Source organism: Aquarana catesbeiana, linkage group LG06, assembly GCF_042186555.1.
Source record: "Aquarana catesbeiana isolate 2022-GZ linkage group LG06, ASM4218655v1, whole genome shotgun sequence".
NCBI lineage: Eukaryota > Metazoa > Chordata > Amphibia > Anura > Ranidae > Aquarana > Aquarana catesbeiana.
The window spans coordinates 99,156,315-99,168,994 of NC_133329.1; the positions used below are offsets into that span (position 1 = coordinate 99,156,315).

Below are 12,680 nucleotides of genomic sequence, written 5' to 3' on the forward strand. Positions count from 1 at the left end.
TTTTGTCTTTCCATTAAAATCTGTTTCCTGAAGTAAAGCAAAGGACACAATCTCTCCACTCTATTTTTGTGATATTATTGCTTGCTACAAAACTGAGGCTAATTAAGAGTGGGAGGGGCTATATAGGGGATATATAGGCCTTCAGCAGATTTTTTTTTTTGTCAGTGTCCAGTCACTTGAAGGTAGATGCATATACTCCATCATAATGATTAAAGGATAAGTTCACCTTTTTGGAACATGTTACATGTTCCAGCAGCTACAGCCTCTCGCCCCCCCAGTGACAGCAAGCTGAATCTCCTTCCAGCGCCCGCTTTCACTATTTGAAAAGAACCCATCCGTGTGGGGCTCTGCCTACACAGCCGCATCATTCATTCACAATTTCCTGTGAATGACTTGAACTACAAGTACTGTCACCTTATTGTGGCTGACAGCTTGTAGTTCTGAATGGACTGCAAGGTCGCTGATGAGCAGCCTTGTAATTTATTGACAAGCCCTGCAGCTTGTAAACAGCCAGGACATATGCAGGTACAGGCTGAAAGCTACAGGGCTTGTCTACAGGAGTCTGGCATTGTTTTACCGATCACGGTTACAATGCTTTCCCGGCTCCCTAGGGATAAAATAATAAATGCACATGCACGTTTTTTTCACTGCAAAAATATATGCATCTATTATTTTTTCACAAAAGGTGAGCTAAACTTTTAAAGAAGCCTGTGTCCTATTTTTGGTTGAAAAGGTATACTTTATTTTGCATAATAAAATATACAAAAAACAAATGCTTCATCTGGGTACATTCAACCCTCTACTGCGACGTAGCGCATAAATACAATACAGTTTCAAGCATACAAATAAATACATTCACCCAGCAGTATGATGCCTAATGTGTTGTGCAGAGTAATAATACCCTGAAACATCACGTCATGCATGACGCCGCTTACCCCGTAAGCATTTACCAGAAAAACATGTTACAGGAAGTCCCCGAGTTACGAACATCCGACTTATAAACGACTCCTACTTACGAACGGGACGGCGGGCACATTTGACGGAACCTTTTCGACGGCGGGCACATTTGACGGAACCTTTTTGACGGCAGGCACATTCGACGGCCCCTTTTCGACGGCGGGCACATTCGACGGCCCCTTTTCGACGGCGGGCACATTCGACAGACCCTTTTCGACGGCGGGCATATTCGACGGACCCTTTTCGATGGCGGGCACATTCGACGGAACATCGGAAAAGGACATATCTGCCATTCTGCCCATGCTGTTCCGACTTATGAATATATTCGACTTAAGAACAAACCTACAGTCCCTAGCCTGTTCATAACTCAGGGACTGCCTGTACTGTACACATTACTTGATTCAAAGCATGCATTGTTTTAAACTGAATATAATTTAAACAAGCAACGGGTGTGATGGGGGGTAGAGGAAGGGGACAGGTTCGAAGCTTTATTGAAAGGACAAAAACACACAGGGAAGAGTGGAGGGAAGGGGAAATCTTCAGACCTCCTCTTCCTCCTTAAAGACCAACAAGCTATAGTCTCTGGGCCGATCGTGAACCAGTCTCCTGCTGGTGGATGAGGCGCTTTCTGGCGCACAATAAAGCATCCCTAAAGCAACACAGTTTCCGCCAAGCGCTGTCCATGTCCTCCTGAGAATGAGTTCCAAAAAGAGAGTCCGTTCAACACACCGAAGTGTGCACAAACTCCTTAAGTTCTGGTCCCAAGGCCCTCAACAGGCCCGGTGCAAAGAAGCCTGTGTCCTATACTGTACTCAGGTAATGGATCTTACTGGTAAGTCAAAATCCTCTTTTATACTTCCCTTTAAGATATTATTGTTGCCCATGTTCCAGCCATGGAGATTCAGTCCCCTCTTCTTGGTGACTATCACTGAGATAGAAAGTGATGGAAAGCCAACATTTTACGACCGTCGCCAGAATAGCTGGTGAGTGTAAAAACTTCCTTTGGTGACACCTTTTCTGCCTGCCTAAGCTGGGAATCTCACTTTGTAGCGATTTATTCTCACTTGCACACTCGCTTAATCTTTAGAGCACCTGAGTACTCCCAAAATCCATGTGCTCCATATTATGCAAATATTAAAGTGGATGTAAACCCACCCCTCACCGTGATTCAACTAATGGCACAGTATAAATCTATGCATATATAGGAGCCTTCTGCCTGTATACCTTACCTGTCTACCTTAGCAATGTCACCCCCTTCATCTGTAGGAGCCTTGCAAAACTCTGAAATTGGTGAGCGGGTCTGTATGCTGTCGCTCCTGGGCGTAGTGGTGACGTCACACAACTCCCCGCCCACCTCTACACTCCCCTTGGCTAGGCAGTGTCCCCAGGCTGAACCTCACACCTGTAGCCTGAAGGTGAGCTCGAGCACAGAAGGAGGAGAGCACGCTCTCGGGCCTCCTGTCATATACACTCCTTCCTGCGCATGTCATACACTCGGTGCCGTAGACACACTCTGCTCTCTTGATGGTGCATGAGATAAAGAAAATAGGATGTCGGTCACAGCAGTGGGGGGGAGTGGCCACACAGATGTTTTTGTGTGTCGTTTTTTTTATCACAGTAAAAAAAGACAAGAGGATTGCTCAGAGCTGGATTAACTCTTTGTGGCAAGACTGGGCACAGATGACTCTACTCTATCCTCTACGCTACCAGGTAGAAGTCTTCATTAAAGAAAAAAATTGTGGGTTTACATCCACTTTAAACCTAACTTGTGGCCAATATATGTCCCATTTCCTCTCATGCCATGCATTAGTTTTGACCGGTATTTTGGAAAGAATAGAATGGTCATAGGCTGTGCGGACATGCTACAGGAGGTGGACATAGGATATGCGGACATGGTACAGGAGGTAGACATAGGATGTGCGGACATGGTATAGGAGGTGGTCATAGGCTGTGCAGACATGGTACAGAAAAGTAACAGGAGGTGGTCAGAGGCAGCAGAGGGGTCTGGTCTTACGTGGCCATAATGTGGAGAGGAGCTCCTCACCACCGAGACAAGTCCCAAATGGTGCCATTACGTTACTGCGCATGCGCCCGCCTGCCCGAAAATTGCTGAGCGTGTACAGGCTTTCCCGAGCCTGGCTAGGTTTGGAGCGGCGCATGCGAAGTTGACATGTCAGCCAGCAGCCATATTTTTTGCAGGCACCGCTGCCTGTAATGGGCTGCCTGTAAATTAACGGGCGGTTGGCAACACTGGGCCAGCGTCCGAGCGATCGCAGCCACAGCTCAAAGCGGCCCCAGGGCAGGTGGCCTACCGGGAAATTTCCCGCTATCTGGGTAGGCCAGTCCGGCCTTGAATACAGCATCCAGATTTCAAAGTGCATAAAGGGCCAGAACTTTTTTGTTTATAGAGTAGAGAATCAGGGAGTCCCCTGTCACATTTTTTTGACACATTGGGCAAATTAGGGGGATTTCTCCTAACTTCCTGTGCCATGAACACAATGTGATAACGGTGACCTCACATAAACCTGTTCACCATCATAAGTCTTTGTGGTCTTTCAAACTTGGCATTTTCTCATAGTAATCCTAAATAATACCGTCTGAAGGCTCTGTTGGTATCATCCTGGCTTTAGTGGCAGATCATGTGATCTATGCCATGGAATAGGTCAGCTGACTTGGACCAGAATACTGTAGAATTCTTTCATTCCAAAAGAATCAGACCCTTTTACGATAAATGAATTGTAGGTATATATATATATATATATATATATATATATATATATATATATATATATATATATATATATATATATATATATATATATAAATTTTTTTTTGTTTTTTTTAAAGCTGACTTTTTGGATGAACCTGTTGGTGGCTCCTAAAAGTTAGATAGGTACAGAATTGGCAGCTTTTATATTTTTTTTTACAAAGGGACTGCACAAACTGCAGTGTTTTTTATCCTACAATTGGGCAAGGCAGCTCCTATTACTTTTTTTTTTTTTACTGTTTCTCCAGTGAAAACCAGTTTAAATATGGAAGTTGTATGACTGCTTCTAATAAAACATTGTATTATATCTGTTGTGGGTCATTCTTGCAGTGTATGTACAGCGTCACACCAATTTGTCTTTATTTTTCATGTTATGTATTATACCCCCCCGGCTGGGATTCTTAAGGGCAAACAAAACACTCGGTGCCTTGATGGTGTCCTCAAGCATTCAGCGCTGAAAATTAGCATAATGGGTGTGAAGCACACCGCGTAAATGTTAATCTATTCCAGCAAGGCTGCACCCTCAGGCTTTACACCTCTGCCATGTGGGGTGGGTAACGGCACACATGTTGGGCACACATGAGCTGGCACGTGCCTGTATATTACAGACACACACACAGATTGATGCACAGAAAAGGGCTCCCAGCACAAGTGCTTGTGCAGGCTGATTGCAATCGATCTTCTCCGCCATCCAAAGCAAGCTAATAGGAAATGGCTGGGCATTGCTGGTGAGCCATAATGTCTCCCCAGAACTCCGCTGTAAGGCACTGAGTCACATCCGCTGCGTCAGAGATTCGCATCCGTGCATCGTGCTGACTGACTTGATCAAGTCAAAGCATGGCATAAATCTGGCCTGTCCTCATCTTTTAATGAATAATGAACTGGTACACGCTAGATTAAACATTTTTAAAGTGATTTGTAAAGGGTTTTTTTTTTATCACAAATATGTTATACTTGCCTGCTCTGTGCAATGATTTTGCACAAAGCAGCTCCAAAACTCCTCTTCTGGGGTCTCCCACCAGCGCTCTTGGTTCCTCCTCTTTGAGTCCCACCATAGCAAGCTACCTGCTATGGGGGCACTTGTGCAGGCTTGATCCCGAGCTGAGCTGTGTGCATCTGTTGACACACACAACACAGCTCAGTCCCACTCCTGATTCCCTCCACACGGGCATTGACTGACCGCAGCAAGAGCCACTGGCTCCCATCAGAAGGGAGAAGAGCTGCTGCAGATGGGCACAGCGCTGGATCAAGGTTGGGTTCAGGTAAGTGTTTAAGGGGGGCTGAGGGGAACGTGTGTGTGTGTGTGTTTTTTTTTTTTGTTTGTTTGTTTTTTGTTTTTTTTTGTTTTATATCTTAATGCAGAGAATGCATTAAAGTGTTTGTAAAGGCTGAAGGTTTTTTACCTTCATGCATTCTATGCATGAAGGTAAAAACACCTGTGTGCTGTCCCCCCCCCAGCCCCCTCCACTACTCACCTGACCCCCCTCTCGATTCAGTGATGTGCACGGGAGCCTCGGCTGTCCCGGATCTCCCTGTAGTCATTGGCTGAGACACAGCAGCAGGAGCCATTGGCTCCCACTGCTGTCAATCGCAGCCAGTGAGCCAATGAGGAGAGAGTGGGAGAGGCGCCGAGCCGTGGCTATATATCTTATGTACGCATTGAGCGGGGCTCAAAAGCGAGCATGCACCAGTGCCCCCATAGCAAGCAGTTTGCTATTGGAGGTATTGGTCCAGGGGGGAGTAGCCAGGTGTGCTGGTGGGGGACCTGCGAAGAGGAGGATCGGGGCTGCTCTGTGCAAAACCACTGCACAGAGCAGGTAAGTAACATAACATTATTGTTATAAAAAAGAACCTTTAAAATCACTTTAAGGTAAAAAAAAAAAACCTTTGTCTTTATAACCACTTTAAAGTTTAAGTTCACCTTTACAGAAAATCTGTAAGGTGAACTTACACTGGGCCCCCTCCCCATCCCGCTTACCTGGAGTCCGGTGACCACCCGCACTGACAGCTCGTATCGCCGCCTTACCAGTCTCGGGATTTGAAATCCCAGTGACTTTCTCTCCTCTTCGCCCGCAGTGGCATGACGAGCTACGCAGGTCATGATTGGTCATAGCCGCCCATGTGACGGCGCCGACCAATTAGAATGCTCATAAACGTACCTTCTGACCAGATATGTTTTGGAGATTAAGCTGCAGGAATTTCTAAGCCCCGGACCAGTGAGGTGGCGACCTGATCTATCAGGGCGGGTCATCCAGGTCAGCGGGCGGGGGTGAGGAGGGCGTCTTGTGTAAGTTTACCTTACAGATTTTTCTGTAAAGGTGAAATTACCCTTTGAAGTCTGCATCTTAAGCTTCAGTGTTATTTGCATTGCTCTGGGGACTGCCTTCCTGATAATGACAACTAGAGATGAGGTTCAGGTTCACCACTACCATGGGTTCAAGATGAATCCCCAGGACTCAAACAACCAAAAAAGCAAAGTATACCCTTCATCCCTGGTCACCTGAGTCCCAAGAGTCAATAATTTGAAGGCATGGATAACCCAGCACCCTTATATATGGCTCACAGCAGCAATATTTTCAGCATATGTTGGTTAGAGAGAACCAACATTTAATTCTGTGTAGGGATAGAGACTGCTTTTTGTGTGTTTCTTCATGTGGGCATTGGTACATGTCCCTCATGGCAGTGTCTGGCTTCCCAGGCCTTTTGTCTGACAATAATTTGCCTATTAGCCATACAAATGGGCAGAATTAAACAAGAAGATATGTGCCCCCTCCCTGCAGACCTCAGAGGGGGTACGTCATCAGATTTGCAAAATTGTTCACAAACTAAACCCAGGCGGATTGGCTCATCCCGAATGACAATTGTGGACCATGTCTGCACAGCTTCTGTCAGCATGGCCTCTTTTAGTCTCTACCAGGAGGGATCGACGCACAACTGGGTGATGGGTTGTTGTATCATGTAACAGTAAGTGCTCTAACAAGCACCTTCGTGGCAGGGTCACCAGGTATTCTTTTGATTAAAGCTGAACTTAAAATATGATTTTCATTTCATAGTTACATTGGTCCTGCCGGGAACCAAGCATGAATATGCCATACTTGTTGGAAGTGGAGAATCACTGCAGTCACCACCACTACAGTGATCACTGCTGTCTTCTGGGTTCCTGCTCTGCTGCATAGTAACCACAGGGGGTTGCTTGCTCTGCACAGGTGCAGTTCAAAGATCACCTTGCTTGTTTCTAAGTTATTGCAAAGCATTCTCTACTTTGTCCAAGTTGGACTGAAGTAACTACACTATAAATTCCATACCTGGAGTTCAGCTTTAAATCTGCAGATTAAAAAAATTAAATTATTTCCATTAAAGTGGAACTAAACCCATTATTTTACCTGTTTGCCAAAAACAGTTAAATTTAAGGCATTCCGTAAATGATAACATCACAGTTGCTCATGATTCCAAACTAAACTGTCAAGCCATCAAATGGCTGTTGTCATACTTAATCACATGTGCAGCATCATAGCAACTGGAGATCAAACAGAGGCAAAGATTACCAATTCTTTGACTGTTAAGGTTAAGGAGGTTTAGTTCTGGTTTAATGTGTTAAAAGCTTTAACGAGATGTGAATGGTCGGGCTTATAGCTACTTTAACCTGTTGACAGCTGCCTAACGCGTGCAACAGCAAATGGGTGGGCTTTAAAGGAGTTTTCCCAAAGCTCTGTTGGCCATACTTCTCCTGTGGGTCACAGGAGTGCACAATAATGTCAGGATCCACCCAGATGCCTGACCAGCTGCTGACTCAGCTTCTCAGCACGCCACTAAGATCCTGAGCCAGCTGCTCTTGCCCCCTCCACAGCCTGGCACTCCAGTGAGTACTGGAGGGACAGAGCCAGTGACTAAGAGTCATGGCTCTCTGCTTAGAGTGGTCCAGAGAACTGAGTGATCAGTGATCGGTGGTCCCGGGGACAGCAGCAGTTCAGATTGATGTTGTGGGTGTGTAGGTGAGTTTGTGTGTGTGTATATGTATATATATGTGTATGTATGTGTGTGTGATTTATAGATATATATATATATATATATATCTATATTTTGGATCCCGCAGTTCTCTTTTAACACCCACACACCAGACATATGGGTCACTGGATGACCAATGTTTGTGTTTTTAGAGCGCTCTCACTGCATACTCCCAGTACAGAGACCGAGCTGTCAAAGACCACTTTCTGTCCCCACTAATGATCAGTAGATGGAAGGCCCGGCTCACGATCATGTGATAGCCAATCACAGTTGTCATATGATCGCTGTTCCTTCCCGCTTTCCAGGTTTTCAGTATCTTTTAAAGGCCCGCCAGGACACATGGGAAGAGTTTAATATTTCTTATAATGTAACTATTTGGTTAAAGTGGAACTACACTTCATCTGAGCACCACAAACCAAAAACACTAAATTCCTTTTTAACATTCAAAGCAAACTCCCCCATCCATCCATGTTTCCATGCTTTATTTTGCTGAGAAATTGCTTTGAAAAACACCCCCCGAAGCATTTCTGGCTGCGGCCATCTGGATTAAGGGCAGATGATTCATGTAGAATTTACCTCCTGGAATCTATCTGCCCTTAGCTCAGGCGTGCAGGCAGGTGGGTGTACTTAGCTGAGAAAGCCCCTCCTGAAGACTTCTAGGATGTATGACATCATTTGCCTAGGCATGGAAACCAGAAGGAACTAAAGAAATGTAAAAAAAAAGTTTGAAACAAGTAAATATGATATACTTTCTTTTCAATTTACTAATGCTAGCAGAATAACGATTAAAAATGGCCAATGTTGATTGAGAGTGTGACGTTCCACTCGAAGTGTTGCCTTAAAAAATATGATCCTGTGCTCCTTATCTAAATATAAACTGCTACATTGTGACCGAACAACTATCAGTTGATTGACAGTATAACTTGTTTAAAAGATGAATAATATAAATGCCAGTAAAAGCATTGCTGCAGTTACATATGCATAAAAGACATGGCACAGGTAAATATGGTTTTATTCTGTCTAAGCCTTGCCCTATATTTGATGTGCAATATGTAAAAAAAAATGAATAATAATTACTGGCTAACTCACAGCAAGACTCTGATTTCTATTATGTAAATCTGTGTAAAGTCACATTACCTGTGAATTCCGCAGCTTGTTTTTCGAGTAACAACAACCATTTGTGCACAGCTGTGCTGCCTCCATGGACTGCAGTGACATCCACTAGCGTCTGTAGCACATCTGCTCCACTCCAACACATCCCAGGCTCTCTTCTTTCCGTGTCACTAGCAACAGAATTGGTTGCTAAGCAGAAACATGCAACATCTCTTCTGCGGTCTTGTTACTCATGCAGTAAAATTTATTCTGATTACTTTAAAGACTGCAGAACTTGCCAGCTGTAAATTAGGGAATTAGAACTTTTGTTTTTTTTTTTTTTTTTATGGCTGAAAATGGCTGGAGCTACACTTAAATTTACAGTTTGTATGGCAGGGATATGCAATTAGCGGACCTCCAGCTGTTGCAGAACTACAAGTCCCATGAGGCATAGCAAGGCTCTGACAGCCACAAGCATGATACCCAGAGGCAGAGGCATGATGGGACTTGTAGTTTTGAAACAGCTGGAGGTCCGCTAATTGCATATCCCCCGTTGTATGGTGTTCCTTCTTCATCTGCCACAAATTACCAGGTGATAGCGGAGGTGACCAGAGGATGTCGGAGAGCTTCAATCTGATGAGGGTCATGTACTTGTGTTCCATAAATAAGTAAATATTCATTGAAATGAGAAATTTGACAATCGCTTATTTTAACGTTTTCATTCCTCGCTTACCGGTCATCATTAAATGAGGTTTTCTTCCTTGGTAGCTTATGACGAAACATCCAGGCAAACGCTTGGGCTGTGGACCAGAAGGGGAGCGAGATATAAAGGACCATGCATTCTTCCGATATATAGACTGGGAGAAGCTTGAGAGGAAAGAGATCCAACCACCCTACAAGCCAAAGGCGGTAAGCTGTCCCTGCAGTACCACGCCTCTATTTTCTACAACCTTTCGCTGCCGTCTGTGCCAAACTCGCTGTGTTCTGTGTGCTTGCGTATTTGTGAACACTGTGGTTGTGGTGCGTGTTTTATGTGTCATTGCTCTGTGTGTGTTCACTCTATGGCTCTGTGTGTGGTGGTGTGGTCAGTTTTGTGTATGTTTGCACACAGTATGTGTACATCGCGCATCGCTTAGACTTTGTCTTAGTCATCAGGTTGTAAGTCGAAGGAGACTTCTCATTCCCCAGTCCTGGCCAATTGTACCGTCCCAGCTGGAATAGCACTTTCTCTTTTTTAAATTTTTTCAGCCGTAAAATTCTATAAATAAAACCTATTTATACAGCAGTGTGTATCATAATTGGACAGGCTTTTTTAGGCGGACCTGTCACAGCAAACGTAGTACTTTTTTTTTTTTTTTTATCTTGTTTTTCTATAAAGTGAACCTCTGAGCAGATTATGCACACTTAAGTATTTACCTATTCTGAACAAGCAGTGGGAGCACATTAAAATAATGTCTTATTCATGTATGTAGCTATAGGTATTGTGGAGCAATTAATCTTTGATTTTACAACAGAGGCATGGAAATTTCAGCTATTCTCCCCTTTGTTTTTAATGGAAGCAAAATCTCCCTTAGGGAGTTATGCTTGTAGATGTCAGCCTTGCAATGCCTCATGGGACTTGTAGTTTCACAACAGCTGGAGGGCCGCCAGTTTGACACCCCTGCTTTAGAGCCTTTGATTTCATCTTTAAGGAGGAATTGCTTCATGCTACAATCAGCTAGAGATGTAGATGAGGGCTTGTTTCAAAGCTCTTTTACTGCTTGTTTAGAATATGTAAACATTTTCTTTGTGCTGCTTCCCATTCCTCCTTTCTGCCTTTCCAACTTCCTAGTTACCTGATATAACTAGAAACTTGGTATATAGTGGCCTCATCTTGGCACTGGAAAACATCTTCTGTTTAAGCAGTTAGGTAAGGGCTCATAACACTAGGCTTTATGGATCAGAAACTTTGAGGGAGACCTACTCGGACGCAAGAGTTTGATTGGTCAGGACAGTTGTTGGGGGGGGGGGGGGGGGGGGTTTTTTTTAAGGAATCAGAAGTTCAGACTGTAGTTTGTTAAAGCCTAGTTAATGCCTAAATCACTTTAAGACAACATTGTAGTTTATATTTGGGAAGAGCAGGAAGGCATATATAGGTTCTGCCAGTGGTTTACTGCCATCTATGTTTCCCTATTGGGAGATTCCCCCTAATCTCTCCAATGGGAGAGGCAAACACACATATTTTCCAGCTGTCCATAGCTTCCTGACCCAGTGACTGCATACCCATTGTACATTTGTCACAGGGACAGGTAGGGCACTTTCACACTGGGGCGGGCGGGTGTCGGTGGTAAAGCGGCGCTATTTTTAGCGGTGCTTTACCATGTTTTCTCGACCACTAGCGGGGCACTTTTAACCCCCCGCTAACGGCAAAAAAAGGGTTCAAAGTGCCGCTGCAGTTGCTCTTTGCCGGCACTTCCGTGGCGCTGCCCATTGATTTCAATGGGCAGGGGCGCTTTAGGAGCGGTGTATACACTACACTTACAGCACCTCAAAGATGCTGCTTGCAGGACTTTTTTGAGCATCCTGCCAGCACACCGCTCCAGTGTAAAAGCACTCGGGCTGTCACACTGGAGTGAGAGGAGAGGCGCTTTACAGGTGCTATTTTTAGTGCTATAGCTCCTCAGTGTGAAAGTAGCCGTAGTGAGGGAGATCTCCTCCTCGATTCTGTAATGGGTTAAAAAAAAAAAAAAACCTTATGGAAATTTTACCTCCGCCTCACTTCATCCAAAACTTAAAAAAAAAATTAAGAAGTGTAGAACATTTTGGATAGATCAAGGGACGGTTATAACCTCGGTCAGTTTATTTTCCATGTGAAGAGATTTCCGTTCGCTTCCTGTCCCATAGCCAAACAGGAAGTGAGAGGAAATCTCTGCAAATTAAGGGAATTCATTGGGGACCTCCAGGTCACCAGAACGAGTACCCCCATTGGAACATTTCCCCCCTCTTACTTTTCTGGGGACAACCCAAATTTGGGCTTTTCTTTTACTTTTCTTTTACTTTGCACAGACAACAATAAAAACTGACAGGTGTTCTAATCCCTCTCCACTCTGTCCAAAACCCCCCAAAAAAAGTTTTGCCTTTACTTATACTTTAAAACTTTCTGTGCATTTCTACTGCTAGTATTCTCCCAATAATAGTAGTACAGATTACTCTATAAAACTTTATAAGATCTAGCCTTCCCAACTTGTTCTAAAACTATACAAAAGTGTACACTATTATTCTTATAGTCTCCTGTTGGCCAAATTTTGCAGCCATTCTGCAAAAAGACCATGCCTTTATCCAATAAGGCAAAGTGGGGTGAGCCATAGTGATTAAACATACATTGACATTATGTAGTCCCACTATGAAACTGAACTGTGGTTACTGGGGCTTTTAATTGCATCCTAGTGGTTATAGGCTCTGAACTTGTCACTTGAAGGGACACTGTCACTTTGCCCATGCTGGGAAAGGTGATGGTGTCTATGGAAATGGCATCTGACACCTATATGCATAATTTACCTCTGTCTGCTTGCAGCAGTTTGCACTAAAACCATTTGTGTTGGAGCGGTGACAGTGCTTGGGTATAGTAATTAGCTGCTAGGCACCATCACAAAAGAGCAGGAAATCTTGCATGCTCCAGAGGAGCAAAAAGCTGTGAGGGAGTGCCGTTAAGGTAAGTATATAGGGGGTTGAAAGGTGCCCTTTTTTCCCGTTGCCCTGTCACTTTACCCTGCTTGGGAAAGAGAACAATGGGGGCGATTTACTAAAACACACCTGTACGGTTTAGAAGATATTCACTTTGCATGCAGCCGCTGACGTCAACGGTGCATGCACTGTGAAT

At 44.3% G+C, this 12,680-nt stretch overlaps 1 protein-coding gene across 1 annotated transcript in view; it reads left to right on the top strand.

Annotated features, from left to right (window-relative positions):
* PRKCB (protein kinase C beta) overlaps positions 1-12,680 on the top strand; it is a 323,981-nt gene that overhangs the window by 290,498 nt on the left and 20,803 nt on the right. Inside the window, exon 16 of the mRNA XM_073636508.1 lies at positions 9,590-9,730. Coding sequence (XP_073492609.1) covers positions 9,590-9,730 — 141 coding nt within the window. The remainder of the gene's footprint in view (positions 1-9,589; positions 9,731-12,680) is intronic.